General features: G+C 43.7%; 1 protein-coding gene across 1 annotated transcript in view; it reads right to left on the bottom strand.

Annotated features, from left to right (window-relative positions):
* Vwa3b (von Willebrand factor A domain containing 3B) overlaps positions 1 to 17708 on the bottom strand; it is a 168776-nt gene that overhangs the window by 47678 nt on the left and 103390 nt on the right. Inside the window, 5 exon segments of the mRNA XM_050134599.1 lie at positions 4713 to 4869; positions 4964 to 5051; positions 6835 to 6948; positions 12309 to 12466; positions 14752 to 14882. Coding sequence (XP_049990556.1) covers positions 4713 to 4869; positions 4964 to 5051; positions 6835 to 6948; positions 12309 to 12466; positions 14752 to 14882 — 648 coding nt within the window.

A 17708-nucleotide genomic window follows, 5' to 3' on the forward strand; every position in this document is an offset into this window, starting at 1 on the left:
CAAAATAGAAACACAGAAAACAGTCCAAAGAATCAATGAAACAAAAAGTTGGGTCTTGGAGAAAATCAACAAGATCAACAAACCCCTATCCAAACTAATTAAACAACAGAGAGAGAACACGCAAATAAATAAGATCAGAAACGAAAAGGGGGACATAACCACAGACACAGAGGAAATTCAGAGAATCATTAGATATTACTACAAAAGCCTGTATGCCACAAAACTGGAAAATGCAAAAGAAATGGACATTTTTTTTAAGATAAGTACCATATACCAAAGCTAAACCAAGACCAGGTGAACGATCTAAATAGACCTGTTAGTCTCAAAGAACTAGAAACTGTTATCAAAAATCTCCCTTCCAAAAAAAGCCCAGGACCAGATGGTTTCAATGCAGAATTTTACCAGAACTTCCAAGAAGAGCTAATACATATACTCCTTAATGTAGTTCACAATATAGAAATAGAAGAGCCATTGCCAAACTCCTTTTATGAAGCTACAGTTACCCTGGTACCAAAACCACACAAAGACCCAACCAAGAAAGAGAATTACAGGCCTATCTCACTCATGAATATCGAGGCAGAAATTCTCAATAAAATACTGGCAAACCGAATCCAAAAACACATTAGAAAAATTATCCATTATGATCAAGTAGGCTTCATCCCAGAGATGCAGGGCTGGTTCAACATACGCAAATCTATCAATGTAATCCACCATATAAATAGACTCAAAGAAAAAAACCATACGATCATTTCATTAGATGCTGAAAAAGCATTCGACAAAATTCAACACCCCTTTATGATAAAGGTCTTAGAGAGATTAGGGATACAAGGGTCATACCTAAATATAATAAAAGCTATTTACAGCAAGCCAACAGCTAACATTAAATTGAATGGAGAAAAACTCAAAGCCATCCCACTAAAATCAGGAACATGACAAGGATGTCCACTCTCTCCATACCTCTTCAATATAGTGCTTGAAGTTCTAGCAATAGCAATAAGACAACATAAGGGGATCAAGGGGATTCGTATTGGAAAGGAAGAAGTTAAGCTTTCGTTATTTGCAGATGACATGATAGTATACATAAGCGACCCCAAAAATTCTACCAAAGAACTCCTACAGCTGATAAACACCTTTAGTAGCGTGGCTGGATACAAGATCAACTCCAAAAAATCAGTTGCCTTCCTATACACTAAGGATAAGGAAACAGAGAGGGAAATCACAGAAGCATCACCTTTCACGATAGCCACAAAGAGCATAAAATATCTTGGGGTAACCCTGACCAAGGAAGTGAAAGATCTATTTGACAAGAACTTCAAGTCTTTGAAGAAAGAAATAGAAGAGGACACCAGAAAATGGAAGGATCTCCCTTGCTCTTGGATTGGGAGGATCAACATAGTAAAAATGGCAATTCTACCAAAAGCAATCTATAGATTCAATGCAATCCCCATCAAAATCCCATCAAAATTCTTCACAGATCTGGAGAAGACAATAATCAACTTTATATGGAAAAACAAAAAACCCAGGATAGCCAAAACAATCTTATACAATAAAGGAACGTCTGGAGGCATTACCATCCCTGACTTCAAACTCTATTACAGAGCTACAGTATTGAAAACAGCTTGGTATTGGCATAAAAACAGAGAAGTCGACCAATGGAATCGAATAGAAGACCCTGACTTTAACCCACAAACATATGAACACCTGATTTTCGATAAAGGAGCTAAAAGTATACAATGGAAAAAAGAGAGCATCTTCAACAAATTGTGCTGGCAAAACTGGATGTCAATCTGTAGAAGAATGAAAATAGACCCATATCTATCACCATGCACAAAACTCAAGTCCAAGTGGGTGAAAGACCTCAATATCAGTCCAAACACACTGAACCTGATTGAAGAGAAAGTGGGAAGTACTCTACAACACGTGGGCACAGGAGACCACTTCCTACGTATAACCCCAGCAGCACAGACAGTAAGGGCCTCATTGAATAAATGGGACCTCCTGAGACTGAGAAGCTTCTGTAAAGCAAAGGACACTGTCGCTAAGACAGAAAGGCAACCCACTGACTGGGAGAAGATCTTCACCAACCCCACAACTGACAAAGGTCTGATCTCCAAAATATATAAAGAACTCAAGAAACTAGACCGTAAAAGGCTAATCAACCCAATTATAAAATGGGGCACTGAGTTGAACAGAGATCTCTCAACAGAAGAAGTTCAAATGGCCAAAAGACACCTAAGGTCATGCTCAACTTCCTTAGCGATCAGGGAAATGCAAATCAAGACAACTTTAAGATACCATCTTACACCTGTCAGAATGGCGAAAATCAAAAACACCAATGATAGCCTTTGCTGGAGAGGTTGTGGAGAAAGGGGTACACTCATCCATTGCTGGTGGGAATGCAAACTTGTGCAACCACTCTGGAAAGCAGTGTGGAGGTTTCTCAGGAAATTTGGGATCAACCTACCCATGGACCCAGCAATACCACTCTTGGGAATATACCCAAGAGAGGCCTTATCACACAACAAAAGTATATGCTCTACTATGTTCATAGCAGCATTGTTTGTAATAGCCAGAACCTGGAAACAACCTAGATGCCCTTCAATTGAAGAATGGATGAAGAAAGTATGGAATATATACATATTAGAGTACTACTCAGCAGTAAAAAACAAGGACTTCTTGAAGTTTGCAGGCAAATGGATGGAAATAGAAAACACTATCCTGAGTGAGGTAAGCCAGACCCAAAAAGAGGAACATGGGATGTACTCACTCATATTTGGTTTCTAGCCATAAATAAAGGACATTGAGCCTATAATTCGGGTTCTTAGAGAAGCTAAATAAGAAGGAGAACCCAAAGAAAAACATATAGGCATCCTCCTGAATATTAACCTTCATCAGGCAATGAAAGGAGACAGAGACAGAGACCCACATTGGAGCACCAGACTGAAATCTCAAGGTCCAAATCAGGAGCAGAAGGAGAGAGAGCACGAGCAAGGAACTCAGGACCGCGAGGGGTGCACCCACACACTGAGACAATGGGGATGTTCTATGGGGAACTCACCCAGGCCAGCTGGCCTGGGTCTGAAAAAGCCTGGGATAAAACTGGACTCGCTGAACATAGCGGACAATGAGGACTACTGAGAACTTAAGAACAATGGCAATGGGTTTTTGATCCTACTGCACGTACTGGCTTTGTGGAAGCCTAGGCAGTTTGTATGCCCACCTTATTAGACCTGGATGGAGGTGGATGGTCCTTGGACTTCCCACAGATCAGGGAACCCTGATTCCTCTTTGAGCTGACGAGGGAGGGGGACTTATTTGGGGGAGGGGGAGGGAAATGGGAGGCGGTGGCGGGGAAGAGACAGAAATCTTTAATTAATAAATAAACAAACAAACAAAATGTGACTAATGGCTAACAGGAGAGAATCCCGTTGCTCCGTCTACTGCTTTAAGTATGCCTGCCCCAGAGAGGTCAAGGCCAGTTAGAGCCTTTTCACCAGATGTTCTTGTGGAAAATCTCAAATATAGAAAAAAAAAAAAAACAGACAGAATTGCACAATAAGCTGTCCTCCCTGGTGATCTTTTCCCAATTTAAAAATTGTTTTAGTTGCTCTTACCCCTGCCACCCTGTCCTATCTAGATAACCTGAGGCAGACACCAAGCATCCCAGCCATAAACATCCCAGGATGTTCCTTTAGGGATGCCATTCCCTTTAGAGCTGGGAAGCCTGAGGGTTGCTACTTGAACTTTCAGCCTCTTTGTTTTTCCCAGAGGACCTTGGTCCTTACGTTCGCATCTCCTCTGTGTTTGACATCCTGCTCTAGCGCGGCTGTTTCAGAAACTGCTCTCCCTGAAGATGGGGAGCTTCTCATCACAACTGGTCCTCTCTGGGGAAGGACTGGCTCCAGAACATCCTGCCACCACTGTTGACACTCTCACTCAAACCCTTCTGCGTAATGGAGGGGTTTCTGCACATACCCTCCCTCCATTCCTGTGTCCCTTAAGTCATCAGTGATTCATAACTCCCACGACAAAGTACATGACGTGTAAGTAGGTATTATATCACATGGGTAGGAAGTAATGGGGAAATGTACATGCTCAGTGCAGATGTTAACTTTTGAGGTAAGTGAAGAGTTCACAGACACCAAGGGCCAGCTGGACCTAAGGAGGCATGCATGGCCTTGGCCACATATACCCTACCTACCACACTCTCAAACTAGAGGCTCTTTTTCTTCCCCAGGAGAATGACCACTTCAAATCCAGGCCCCCTCCCACGCGTCCTCTCTCCTTGCTTGTGGTGGCTTTTATAATAGAGAGAGTGTCATTCAACTTGGGAAAAGAAGGGGCCTCATCTCTCTGGCAAAGCCCTCCCTCCTCCCCCGTCCTTAGTCCCTAGGTCTCTGGATGCCCAGTCTTTCTCTGGGGAGCTTTCAACATCTCTGCAGCTCCACACATCCCCACAGCAGCAAGCGGCTGCAAACCGCCAGCTAAGCGAAGGCTAGTTCCTCCTGCCCCGGAAGGGAGGGATGAGTGAGAGTCCCCATTTCTCTCCCTCATTTACTGTCCCTACACACATCTTCTTCCAAGACAAATACCTCTTCTATAATCGCGCAAGAAATTAAAGCAGGTCATTTTTTTATATGAGCAGAAAATAAAAAAATCATCTGGAGTGGGGGAGAGGTGGGGAGGGGCACACAAACAATCCATCACATTACCTCATTGAAGACCTTGGAGGCAACATGCTTATTCAGGATGGGGACATAGGTGGCACTGTGGGGCACCACCGTCCCAGCCAAGGCATGCATGATGGTGAGCTTCTTGGCCACCAGGCTGTGGGTTTGGAGCCAGTTTTTAGAAGACATGTCTGCAGAGCTAAGAACACAAGACCCTAGAGTTTAAAACCCGCAACCTAGGCGTTCACAAACAAAACCAGAACAAAATGTCCTCCTTAGACTAAAGCACTCACGTGTGGCCAGTAACGTGGCTTCCATTTCTGGCGAGTCTTTCAGACAATTTGTCATCTAGGTGCTTATTCATGCACAGGGTGCTCATTTCTGTGGAGTGAGACGGCAGCGATATATATATATATATATATATATATATATATGGGGGCTGACATCAAGGATCCATCTCTCTTGCTTGGATGGAGGGCTAATGGCAGCCCACACTTCAGAGGCCATAGTTTAACCCACCAGAGCAGGCTTTCAGGCAAAACGCATTAGCCGCTTCCACTGGAGCCCCAGGCACAGGAGACACAGCCCTGCATTACCCACTCGCTCCCAACCCCCACACGCGGTGAGCGCTCTCTCCACACACGAATCAGACACACACACAGTCCCTTTCTTCAAATCCATGTTTAAAACGTTTAACAAGACTACGATTTACCAGCATTAGCCCTCCTCCCCCCCCACAACTACTAGTGGAGGGACTTGATTGACATTTTTCAATCCAGACACTTTTTTTTCATAGTTCTTCAGGTTAGTGTGGGAAACCAAAGACTGTTAGAGTCTGTGAAATCGTTAAGTTCAAATTTTGAAATCAGTATTTGGGGTTTTAAATGTATATCCTTCTACAGCCTTGGATGTCTAAATGGAGAGGGGTAGTCCTTCACTGAGTTAGCAGCAGCTGGAAGGGAAGCAGGCGAGGTGTGCGTTGGTTAAATGCTTAAGAAACCGTGTTCTAGTCGTCATGTGCTAAGTCCCGTAATGAATGGACTTATGAGTGCATGTAGGCAGCTGAGGACATGCAAGCTAGCTGACTACATGTGTCTGGCTGAGGACATGCAAGCTAGCAGGCTGCATGTGTCTGGCTGAGAACATGCAAGCTAGCAGACTGCATGTGTCTGGCTGAGAACATGCAAGCTAGCAGGCTGCATGTGTCTGACTGAAGACATGCAAGCTAGCAGGCTGCACATGACCAAGTGAGGGCATGCAAGCTAGAAGACTGCATGTGTCTAACTGAGGACGTGCAAGCTAGCAGTCTACATGTGTCTGACTGAAGACAAGCAAGCTAGCAGGATGCGTGTGTCTGGTTGAGGACATGCAAGCTAGGTTGAAAGGTCCCACACACAGTGGCCCTGAAGCAGAGTCTGACTCGACCACGACAAGTTAACACAGGGGCACAATTGTCACTCAGGTGCTTTCACTACATAAGGGACTGTGTTTTGGGCACAGGACTTAGTAACTAACTGTTTGAACTGTAGAGCGTGCAGCTCTTGGAGGATTCTTGGAGGATTTATTGTTTTAAGAAAAGTCATCTCAGCCGGGCGGTGGTGGCGCACGCCTTTAATCCCAGCACTCGGGAGGCAGAGGCAGGCGGATCTCTGTGAGTTCGAGACCAGCCTGGTCTACAGACTAGTTCCAGGACAGGCTCCAAAGCCACAGAGAAACCCTGTCTCGAAAAATCAAAAAAAAAAAAGAAAAGAAAAGTCATCTCATAATTTAGTCACTACGTGGACAAGTTCTACCTTCCTCATACTTAGCCTTACAAGTTTGACAGCGGGAACCAGAAAGAGGTTGACTGGGTGGCAAGAGTTTCAGAATTAAAGGACACAGTAGCAAACATTTCTTTTGACATGGTAGTCAAGTGAGCAGCCACGAGTGTGCCAAACACCCAGACACGAGTAGCCCAAATCCAACCCTAGGAAAATGCAGTTGCACTTAAGTAGGTATTCCTGACTTACCAGCCAGCCTTTGTGGGGGGAATCTGTAACACTTTAAGTGTGGCCCTTTTTTTTTAATACCCCCAACAGATCCCACCCGTGTCTTTCAGGCATCGAACAGTGGACATAAAGAAGATGAATGGGGTTTGCTGGGGTAGGGCCCTTCTTGTGCTTGCCTCTGTCATCCGGAGCAGTGGTGACACAGCTGCTGGGGCTGGAGCTGTCCTTGGTGTAACTGCAGCTCTTGGAGGTGGCTATGTGGATTCTGAGTAGGCTGGTTCTGGTCGATTCTGTTGACACCATAGAGAGAGGGGTTAGAGAGAGCTGGGAGTGGAAGGAGATGTTTGATTAGATAGAACTGCTTTGTTAAATTGGTGTAACTTTAGGCTGGAGACGTGGCTCAGTCAATGAAGTGCTTGCTCTCCACTTACAAAAACCTGAGTTTGCTTCCTCAGAAACCATTTGAAAGCAAAAATGCCAGGCGGGGCTGTCATCCTCTCACTGGGGATGTGGCAGCTCGGCTAGCCTGGTGGGAGAGATCCAGACCAATGAAAAACCCGCCTCAAGAAAACAAAGCAAAAGAACACCCAAAGGTGACCTGTCTCCTCCATAAGTGCATATATAACTTTAGCTTTCCATTATTCAGAGGATGGTCTGCCATACTGATTGCATTCTTCAGTTCTATTCCCCTGTTGAAAAGGAATCTGCTTCCAAACTCATTCAGATTAGAGGAGGGGGAGGAGAGAAGGGAAGGAAGGAGAAGGGAGATAAGGAGGAGGTGTAGTTCCTTGAGGTTGTAGAGCTGAGGTCCAGGTTTCCATACAGGTTTCCAACGGGTCTTCAGCCCCTGGAGATGCTGTACATATAGGCTACCACGTGTGCCCCCATCTTTAGGTCAGGCACGGTGCATGAAATTCCCCTAATCGTTTGGGTCTCCCTGACTTTCTCTTCTGCCACCAGCCAGAGAAAGCTCCCATTTTTAAAAGGATTTTGTGTGGTCATACTAAACCCTCCAGGATAACTTTGTGTTTAGGTTAACACAACATAATCCATAATTGCAAGAGTTGTGTGGTGTAGGGTGAGATATCTCTGATAGGTCACTTAACAAATATTGGTTATCGCAGTTGCCGCCAGACCATTTACATCGCATTACCCTGTGCCCTCCGCTGGTCCTTGCCACTAAGGGACGACATTTATCAGATACTGACATTGACTTGTATGTGTTAACGAATAATGCGCAAATGGCAAGACATTTTGGTTACTTTGCACATTTGATAAACACACTGGCGGCAGATATGTTCTGTGCTCTTTACAAGCTGGAGGTGCAAGCACCCACAACTTCAAGTAGGCATTGGTGAATGAATCCTGCTGTGCTCTCAACCTGGCCTGGCTCTTCCCCACAAGACAGCAGGAATGATTAAGAGTGGGAAATCTTCAAAGGGCCAGGTTTTCTTTCCTCTTCTTTTACACACAACAGTAACCCCAGTGAGTTCCATGACTGGATAAGGGAGCTTGCTGTATGAAGCTCATTGGCTTTCTAAGTAACTAGAGGGCGGAGCCTATCTTGGCTGCTTCTTTAGCCAGGAATTAAAAAACAAAAAAGACACCTTTTCTTGGGAATGGAGTCTGTGGGAAAGAGATCAATGAATCACAGAGGAGAGCTCAGTGAAAAGCTGTATTTGGCAGTGGTGTAACTGCTCCCCACACGGTCTACTCCCCCTCATGTTCCATTTCTCTTCTGCACTAAACATTAGGGTAAAATTAAATTTAGTACACGGCCGCCTGTTAATATCCAGGATCTGAAGTCTAAGTGATGCGGTGAAAGAGGCAGAAGGTCATTAAGACACTTAGGAGAAGTATATACTAGCAGGTCTAGCAAAAGTCAGGCTCACCGGAGACAGGGTGGCAAAGGATCGGCCACGGACGGGAATGGAGCCTGTTTGTTTCCACAGGCCTAGCCTGTTTCCCCTCTGGACAGTGTCATCAAACTCAAGCAGACAGGACACGCATGAGGCTCAAGGGCTGACTGCCTTGTCTCGCCTAGACTCAGGAGACACCACGCAGCAGCAGGGGGAGAAGTCACTCTGCTCCTAAGATACACTCAGCATTCTGGTCTGAAGAGCCCACTCCTGCCACCTCCAGCAGTACCAGCAGACACACACACACACACACACGCACACACACGCACACAACCTGTCACAAATGCAATGAGAATTACTAAATCATTGGAACCAACCCACAAAAACAGGCCAAAGTCAACATGTCTGACAAACACAGTGGCAACATGCCAAAATAAAAGACCTCAATAGGATCCAGTGTCTCTAACATAGCAGAGTGCACATGGTATGATTTAAAAACATCACCTAGAGCTGCAGAGGTGGCTCGGGTAGTTTTAAAAAGCCCGTGATGCTCCTGCAGAGGACCAAGTCCAGTTCCTAGTACCTATGTCAGAGAGCTCACAACAGCTTGTAAGCTCCATCTCCAGGGGATCTGACACCCTCTTCTGGCTTCTGCAGATACCTACACTCATGTAAGTATACCTAGCACACATACATACACACATACACACACACATATGCTATATACACAACACATACAACACACACACAGCACTACACACACATGATTAAAAATAAATATTTTTCAAAAATTCACTCTTCTGTCAAGAAAAACACATCTTGAATAACAAAAGGCAACAAAATATCATCAATGGAAATCAGAAATTAAGATTATTTGATGAGAATTTCAAAGCTGTCCAAAAAAATTTTTGATGAATAAATATAAATTCTCTTAGGGGAAATAAACAAATAGAAAAAACGGATAAATTCCCTAATAAGACTAAGTAAAAACAAAAGGAGAAGATAGACACAAATCATGATATCAAGACATGGGGGACATAACTATAGATCCTGCAGAAACTAAAAGTCAATGAAAGAATATGATGAAGAACTTTGCCTTATAATGTGAGAATTTAGAAAAAAAATGACCAAATTCTCAAAAAAAAAATCAGGAATTTCCAAAAACCAGACAAGATGAAACATGATAAGACTGTCTTAAAACCACAAGAAATCAAACTCAGAATGAAAAATCTCTTTTCAGAGATTTCTGAGTCCAACTGGCTTCGTGAGACTCTTACACAACACACAGAAATTGCATCACTTTCTCCCAAGAAAGAAAGAGAAGGAAAACATCATCCTATTTGATGAGGATGGTGTTGGCGTGACATGAAAATTCAGAAAACAGGACTTCAGAAGGAAGGAAATTGCAGACCAGTAACTTCTGTCAACCTTGGCAAGAAAGTCCTCAAAATATTTTAGGAACTGGAGTGACAGATTACAACTGTTGTACACTGAGATCACTTAGGAAACATTTAAGGTGTTGTCTTAGTTAGCTTCACCTGACAACCTGACACAGCCTAGGGTCACCCGAAAAGGGAATCTCAACTGAAGGATTACTCAGATCAGATTGACCTGGAGGAGTTGGGGAGTGTGTGTGTGTGTGTTGGGGGGGGGGGTGTTGTCTTGATTGTTTCTTGGTGTAAGAGGACCCAGCCCGTTGTTGACGGGTGACACATCCCTTGTACAGTTGATCTCTGTGAGAAGGCTAGTTAACTATGGGCCTGGTAAAGCAGCAAGCAGTGTTCCTCTGTGGATTTGCCTCAAGTCACTGCTGGAATTCCTGTCTTGGTTCCCTCAGTGGTCAACTATAGAGAGAAATAAACCCTTTCCTCCCCAAAGTTCCTCCTGGCCAGAGTGTTTAATCACAGCAACAGAAAGCAAGCTAGAAAAAATATACAAGGCTGCTTCAATATTTGAAAACAAACAATGCAATCAGTCCATCAATAGATCAAAGAAGAAAAATCAATATCAATGGACACAGAAAAAGCACCTAACAAAATACAGCACCCATTCATGATGAAAAATAAAAACCTTCCAGAAAGTTAAGTGGAGCACATTCCCAGCTTGATAAAGAATAGATGAGAACCTGCACAGCTGAAATCATATTTAATTGGGAAAAAAGTATTTCCCAAATACTGGGAAAAAGAAAATGACAACCACTGTTACCTTTATTCAAAATAGTACTAGAGGTTCCAGTCACTGAAATGAGGTAAGAAAGTGAAATGAAGCCAGAAAAAAAAATGGAAAGAAATACAAAAGTTTCCCTACTTACATAGTGTGACCATATAGAACATGATAGAAATCTACCCAAAGGAGAACTCTTCATACTACTGACTTCAGTGAAGTACCCAGTTACAGATTCAACAAAAACAAGCTACTATATTTTTATGGGATATGTGGAAAATTATAAAATGCTGCTGTTAGACATCAAAGAAGACCCAAATGAATGGAGAGAAATGCCATGCTTATGAGTTGGGTGATCTTCCAAATGAAATCATACATTTAATGCAATTACTGAGAGATCCCAGAGAGTTTTATAATAGAAATGGACAAATGTATTCTAGAGTTCACACAAAAACATCAAGACTTAGAATAACTGAAATAGTCTTTAGAATAAAAACGTTAAAGAAATCACTGTGATACTGCTATTCCATCAATCAAGAACATATGAGAACTCTTAAAACTCACCAATGAAACGCACACTCGAAATTCACCACACAGACATTTCACTAGAAACGCACACTAGCTGGCAAACTAGCATGAAGACACTGAACACCTCTAGCAACTATGGAAATGCAAACTAAAATCACTGTGAGCTATCGCATGACCATCAGAAAGATGGAGATTTAAAAAACAATGGTAAAACATTATGCTGTTGAAAATGTAAAATAACTGGTCTCTCATTCAGGCAAAATGGCATGGTTGTTTTGGAAAAATTGTTCGGTCATTTTCTTCACAGTGAAATGGTGAATTACCATGGGATTTGGCAATAAAACTCTTGGCTATTTATCCTAAATAAATGAAAGCTAAAGGATACAATGAATTTGTACATGCATGCTCATAATCTGCTTTATTTATAATAGACTGAACTTAGAAGTAGTTTGGATTAATCAACAGATGCACGGTTAAAGCAACTGTGGCACACCTATCACCTGGACTACTCATCAATACAAAGGAATGAACTGTTAACACATGTAAAATCTTCTATGCATTTACAGAAAATCATGCTAAGTGAGAAAAGTCAATTCTGTGATTCTGTCCCTAAAATATTTTGAAATGTAACAGTTTAGAAAGAAAGCATAGTGATTCCCAAAGGCCAGGGGAAGGTATAGAATTGTGTGGGTGAGACCATACAAGAGCCCTATAGGGCCCTCATGGTGATGGAATTCCTCTACATCCCTACACATAGAATAAAAACCTAGTCAGACAAGAATAGCTGGGACAAAACTGAATAAAACCTTTTGGTTTTACCAGTGTCAATATACTGGTTGTGATTGTCTATGAGATGTGACCATGGAGGACGTCTATAGGGTAATGCTATGATATTATGCAAATTCTCTTAATAAAAATTCATTAAAAAAACATGCACAAGAGGTTCAGAAGTGGTGGGTTTGCCAGGAATGAGCAAGGCACCAAAATAAACAAACAACACTTCAATTAGGGTCTTAAAAGAAATCCCCTGTGGGTTTGGTTTTAGTCCATCTCCCTGGAGGAAAGGCAGCCAAGAGTGACGCCATTCTGGGCACAAGTACCTGCATGCAGGAGTTTCTTTTACTGTGTCTTTCCATTCAAAACTTTCCATGGTCCTTCAAACACTTTTAGGGGCAAAACAGCCATTGAGTCAGCATCCGATTGAGAGTTTGCACAATTTTCTGGGGTTGAAACCATGGAGCAGATTTCCTTTTGATGCCTGTTTAGTTCGGATTTTTTTTTTTAAGTAGACCAATAAAAAGGAGGGTGAAAGAAATTGTCCATTAATAAGAAAGAGAAGCAGATTAATAAATTCACACTGAACACTGCAGACTTGAAGTGAGCTACCTTCTCAATAGGAGGCCCCTTTAACAAAGAGGGCCAGCATAATGGACAAGCTAAAATAAACGTATTGATCAAGACCCAGTCTTCCGATTATCAAACTAAGCATTAATACTCCTGGGTGCACGGACACACGAGAGTGTCAGACCCAGCCCTTGAGTGGGGCAGCGTGACTCCTATCACAGGTGTGTGACCTCACTGAAGTCACTAAGTTTCTTCAGTTTTGTCACCGATCGCTCAGGAGCTTCATCTGTGCACCGACTACACGGGACTGCCATGGGGACAAATGTGAGTCAACACGCCGGTTATGAAAAACCAATTCTCTAACCGAAGCATCATTGACCAAGCTCTTGCACAAGGTTAGACTTCTCACGCCAGCCAAAAATGGCAGCACACAATTGTAGAGACCAGGAGAGATCTAGAAAAGCTCAAGTCTCTGCCCAGACACTTTTGTGTCTGGGCTCTGAAAAGAGCAGCCATGGCACAGGTATGTGGATGCATGGGGCTCACAGTAGGGGCCCCGTGGTCTGTCCTTTGTGTGAAAACATCCACACTGTGCACCCCACAGCAGAAAGGAACCAGGACTCATGCACCCATTTCTCCTGGAGCAAGGTTTGTCCTCAGTGTATTAAACAAACAAACAAACAAATAAATAAATAAAATATTTGGAGGCTGATATGTTTTTTTTGCCTAATGGAAAACTTCAAAACAGTAGTCTGTTGTTGATAATAGCTAAGTGGGAGAAATCACTTTCCTAACGCAATTAACTAAACAGTGCAATGTCTGTAGGCTGAGCCACCACCTTTTGCTCTTTTCTCTGTTAAGTCAGGGTTCCTACTGTGAGCCACAGGCATCCACCCAACCACCTATCACCGCCCTTTCCCACATTACAGACGGGAAAACAGAGGCTCCTTGAGCTAAGCCGCTTGCCCAAAGTGGGAAGGCTGCAGAGGTAAGACGTCTCTTACTCCATCCAGCATGCGGTCCTCCCAGCCCTCGAAACTGAAAACACAAACTGTTGCGGTCACTGCTCAGTCAGACACCAGACCAAATCCAAGTTCTAGCACCAGCTGGTCATTCTGTCTAAGGTTTTCTTTGTTTAAACAAGGAAGGCAGTTAAGGTGCTGGCCGAAAGAAGGGAAAAGCTAGCTTATACTCAAGGGATGCTTGCTTAGTTGATTGTCAGTTTATCTGTGAAGTTTAGAAACACATTTGTGTTTCCCCAAATTCTCAAAGCTCTGCACAATCTCCTTCTAAGAGAACCCACTATAGGACAGGTTTTTTTTTCTCCTAACTTGATATCTGTGTTAATGCTTAATTCATTAATTGGAAGACTTTGTTTAGATGAATAAAAAAAATCTGGCTAATAAATGTATTTTCAGTCTTTCTGCTTGCTATCTCCCTATTAGCTATTTTCCTGGCAGGATGGGCATGAATATCTGTACAAACAACCTTAAATCACTTTAATAAGATTTGACTCATTTCCTGAGCGTTGGGATCAGTTGCGGTTTTGTTGATGCCACCACGAGCAGAAGCACAGGCTGGAGGAAGACTGAAGAAGGGTGTCTCCCCAACCTGCGACCACAGCCTGATCAGGAAACAGATCCAGGGCATGGAGAGGTGTGAGAGGAAGTGAAGTGCCTATCAGTGCTTCACAGACTGAAGCCCAGACCTCAGGCTGCTGAGCCTTGGGCTGTCTCCACTTCAGACACCTCTCTCAGCCTGTCACTGCTCTGGATGGGGGTGGTGGGATCTATACTGGATAGAAAATACAGAGTGCACATGTGATCTCAGCCCAGGTACTAGACCTTTCTCTTTCTGTAAAATACCCTAACATGATCAGACTACATGCTTCTTACACTAGATTCCCCAAAGTCCTTCAGGAAGGGGGCGCAGGAGGGGCAGATGGGGGGAGGGGAGCAGGGAGGAAGTGGACAGAGCAGGGAGGGAGCGGGGCAGGCATGGAAGGGGAGGTAGATGGGGGGCTGGGGGAGCAGAGGGAGCAGGGAAGGGTGAGGTAGAGTGGGGGTGGAAGCGGGGAAGAAATGAAGGGAGTGGGGCAGGCAGGGGAGAGGGGGTTAGATGGGGAGCTGGGGGGGGGCAGAGAGAGCAGGGAGGGGTGAGGCAGAGTGGGGAGGCAAGGGAAACGGTCTGGCAACTCACTTGAATCCTCCCCCCTTTTCTCCATTGTACCACCAGTCCATGATTAAGGACTCGGAGTAAAGCTCCTGCATCTTCTCCAGGTCGCTGTAGCCCTGTTGCATCTCCTGGATCAAAAGGTTCATGTCTTCATCCTGCTGAGTGAGAAGTGGACAGTCACGGGCCATCACCTGGGACACAGACTGCATGGGGCAGAGCAAAACCTAAAGCATCTCATGGGCTCTTTCACCATCCCATGTCCAACCGACCTTATGTCTATTAGTCACTTATGACAAAGAGAATTTACGCAGTCACACTTGTGACACTGTCACAACAAAAGTGGTAAGCATATCCACCACCTCCCCAAAGCACTCTAACCCGGTTTGTAAATCTGGTCTCCTTCCAACAACCCCTCTCCTTCATTCCCAAGCAATTACTCAATATATTCTGCCACTACACATGAGTTTGAATCGTCTGCAAATGGAATCATACAATAAATGCTCAGATCCTCGGAGCTCCCTCCACTCATACTTATTTTGAAATTCACTCATATTGTAGTGTGACCCCCCCATTCATTCATTTTAGAGTTAAGTAGTTTTCTTCTGTATAATAAACATAAACATGTATCCATTCACTTGCTTATGGGCAGCTGAGGTCTTTCCAGACTTGGGCTGTTGCAGATAAAGCTATGAACCCTTGTGTATGAGTCCTTTGTGTGGACATAAGCTTGATTACTTTTGGTAAATAGGAGCCTTGGATAACTAGATCACGTGAACGGTGATGTCACTGTTTGGGACGAACTACCAAACTGTTTCCCAAAATGATTGTTCAATTTATAACCTTGCCAGTAAGGTACGAGTCCCAGACCCTCCAGATCTTTGCAAGTATGGAGCATGGCTGGCCGATGACTCTCCCCCATTCTAACCCTTGCCTAATTTGTGACTTCAATGTGGATTTCTTGATGCTAATTGGGATGAGCATCCTTTCGTGTTATTTATTATGCACATATTCTTTTGTTAATGTTGTTTCTCCCTAAAACAGGGTTTTACTATATGTGTGTACATGTGTGTATGAATATGTGTGCACATGTACATATATGCACGTGTGTATATGTATATTGTACATGTGTGTGCACGTGTGCATGTGTGTACATGTGCGCACATGGGTGCATGTATATGTGTGTGCGCACGTGCATGCGTGTGCCTACACACGTGTGCGTGTGTGTGTGTGATGCATGTGAATGTGCAGATGTAGGCACATGGAGTTCTGTCTTCTGCCTTGAACACAAGGTTCTCAGTGAACCAGAGAACTGAATTTTGCTGATGGCCAGCAGACTCTCAGAATCCATTTATTTCTGCCCCATAATGTCAGAGTTGTAGGTGCCTGCAGCCGCCCCTGGCTTTTTACATGGAACTGGGGGTTCAAACTCAGGTCCTCATGGATGCAGAGCAAGAACTCTTATGCACTGGTCCATCCATCATTCAAGCCTCAGTGTGTTAATTTTTATTAAAATCCTGCTTGTATTTTGACTGGGATTGTACTGAGTAACAGATCCATTAGAAGAGAATAGAGAGCTTAATGTTGTCAAGTCCTCCAACACATGTTCAGAATGCACCTCTTGGCAGTGTCTCACTGTGCTCACATATCCCCACACCACCACTACTTCTTCTTCTTCCTCCTCCTCCACTTCCTTATTCTCCTTCCTTCCTTCCTCCTCTTCCCTCTCCTTTTTTTTTTTAATCTCTGATGCTACTGACAGTGAGTCTATTTTAAATGTCTATTGTTCACTCTGAGATTCCATCTTACACCTGTAAGAATGGCCAAGATCAAAAACACTGATGACAACTTATGCTGGAAAGGATAAAAGGAACTCCCCTCCATTGCTGGTGGGAGTGCAAACTGGTATAGCCCCTTTGGACATATTCAGAAAGTTAGTAATATTTTTTAAAAAGACATGAAGTCCTGAGAGAGATGGGTTGGTGGGTTCTGGGAGAGTTCGAAAGGGATCATGGAGGATGTGTACATGTATGGAATTTTCAGAGGATAAATAAAAATAACAACATTGGACTGGGGAGATGGCTCAGCAGTTAAGAGCACTGGCTGCTCTCCCAGAGGAACAAACATCTGTGATCCAGTCCCAGGGGATCCAATGCCCTCCTCCGGCTTCCAAGGGCTCCAGTCATGCATGTGGAGCACAGACACACACGCAGGCAAAATGTTTATCCATGTAAAATACAACAATAAAAACAAAAATAAGCGTGTTGATACGGTGAGTTTGTGCTGATTTTTAAAATGCTATCCTAACATTGCATTTCTGTGCTAAACCCAGCACGGTCATGGTAGGTCGGGTGTTTTATGTATTGCAGTATTACAGTTTCGTTTGTAAGCTTTGTGTATTTCCACCTGAGGAACATCAGCTTCCACCTAGGTTTCTGTAGTAGTCAGTGTTTGTCTTAGAGGAGGGTTGGGAAAGGGCTCCTTCTTCTCAAAGTTCTAGAAGACTCTTTCTACAACCCAGATCCTTGCACATGCTAAGCAAATGTTCTACCACTGATCTGTTCCTTCAGCCCTGAGCTGATATGACTTACTTTCATCTTAAATATCTGGTACAGCTCAGCAGTGAAGTCCTCTGGAGTCACCTTTGAGGAAACCATTTAACTATGAACTCTTTTTTTTTCTGAAGATAGAGGGCTACTTATACTTTATATGAATATAAACTTTCATTCTCTGAAATGCATGCCTGGTAGACCAAGGACCAGGTCATACGGTAATCAAATATTTTGCATTTATAGAAACGGCAGACTGCTTTACAGCACTCCCGCCAGCAATGAGCTAGTGGCCTGGTTTCTCATCTTGTCAGCACTTGGATACACATGGCATGGCAATGCCCAGAGTTCAGCTTGTGTTCCTCTAAGGCAGGTGACACCCAGCCCCTCTGCGTGCTTATTCAGCACACCCGCGGGGCCTCTTTGGTAGCATGT

This window comes from Alexandromys fortis, unplaced genomic scaffold (genome assembly GCF_014885135.2).
Source record: "Alexandromys fortis isolate MF-2015 unplaced genomic scaffold, M_Fortis_MF-2015_v1.1 scaffold_20, whole genome shotgun sequence".
Taxonomy (NCBI): Eukaryota; Metazoa; Chordata; class Mammalia; order Rodentia; family Cricetidae; genus Alexandromys; species Alexandromys fortis.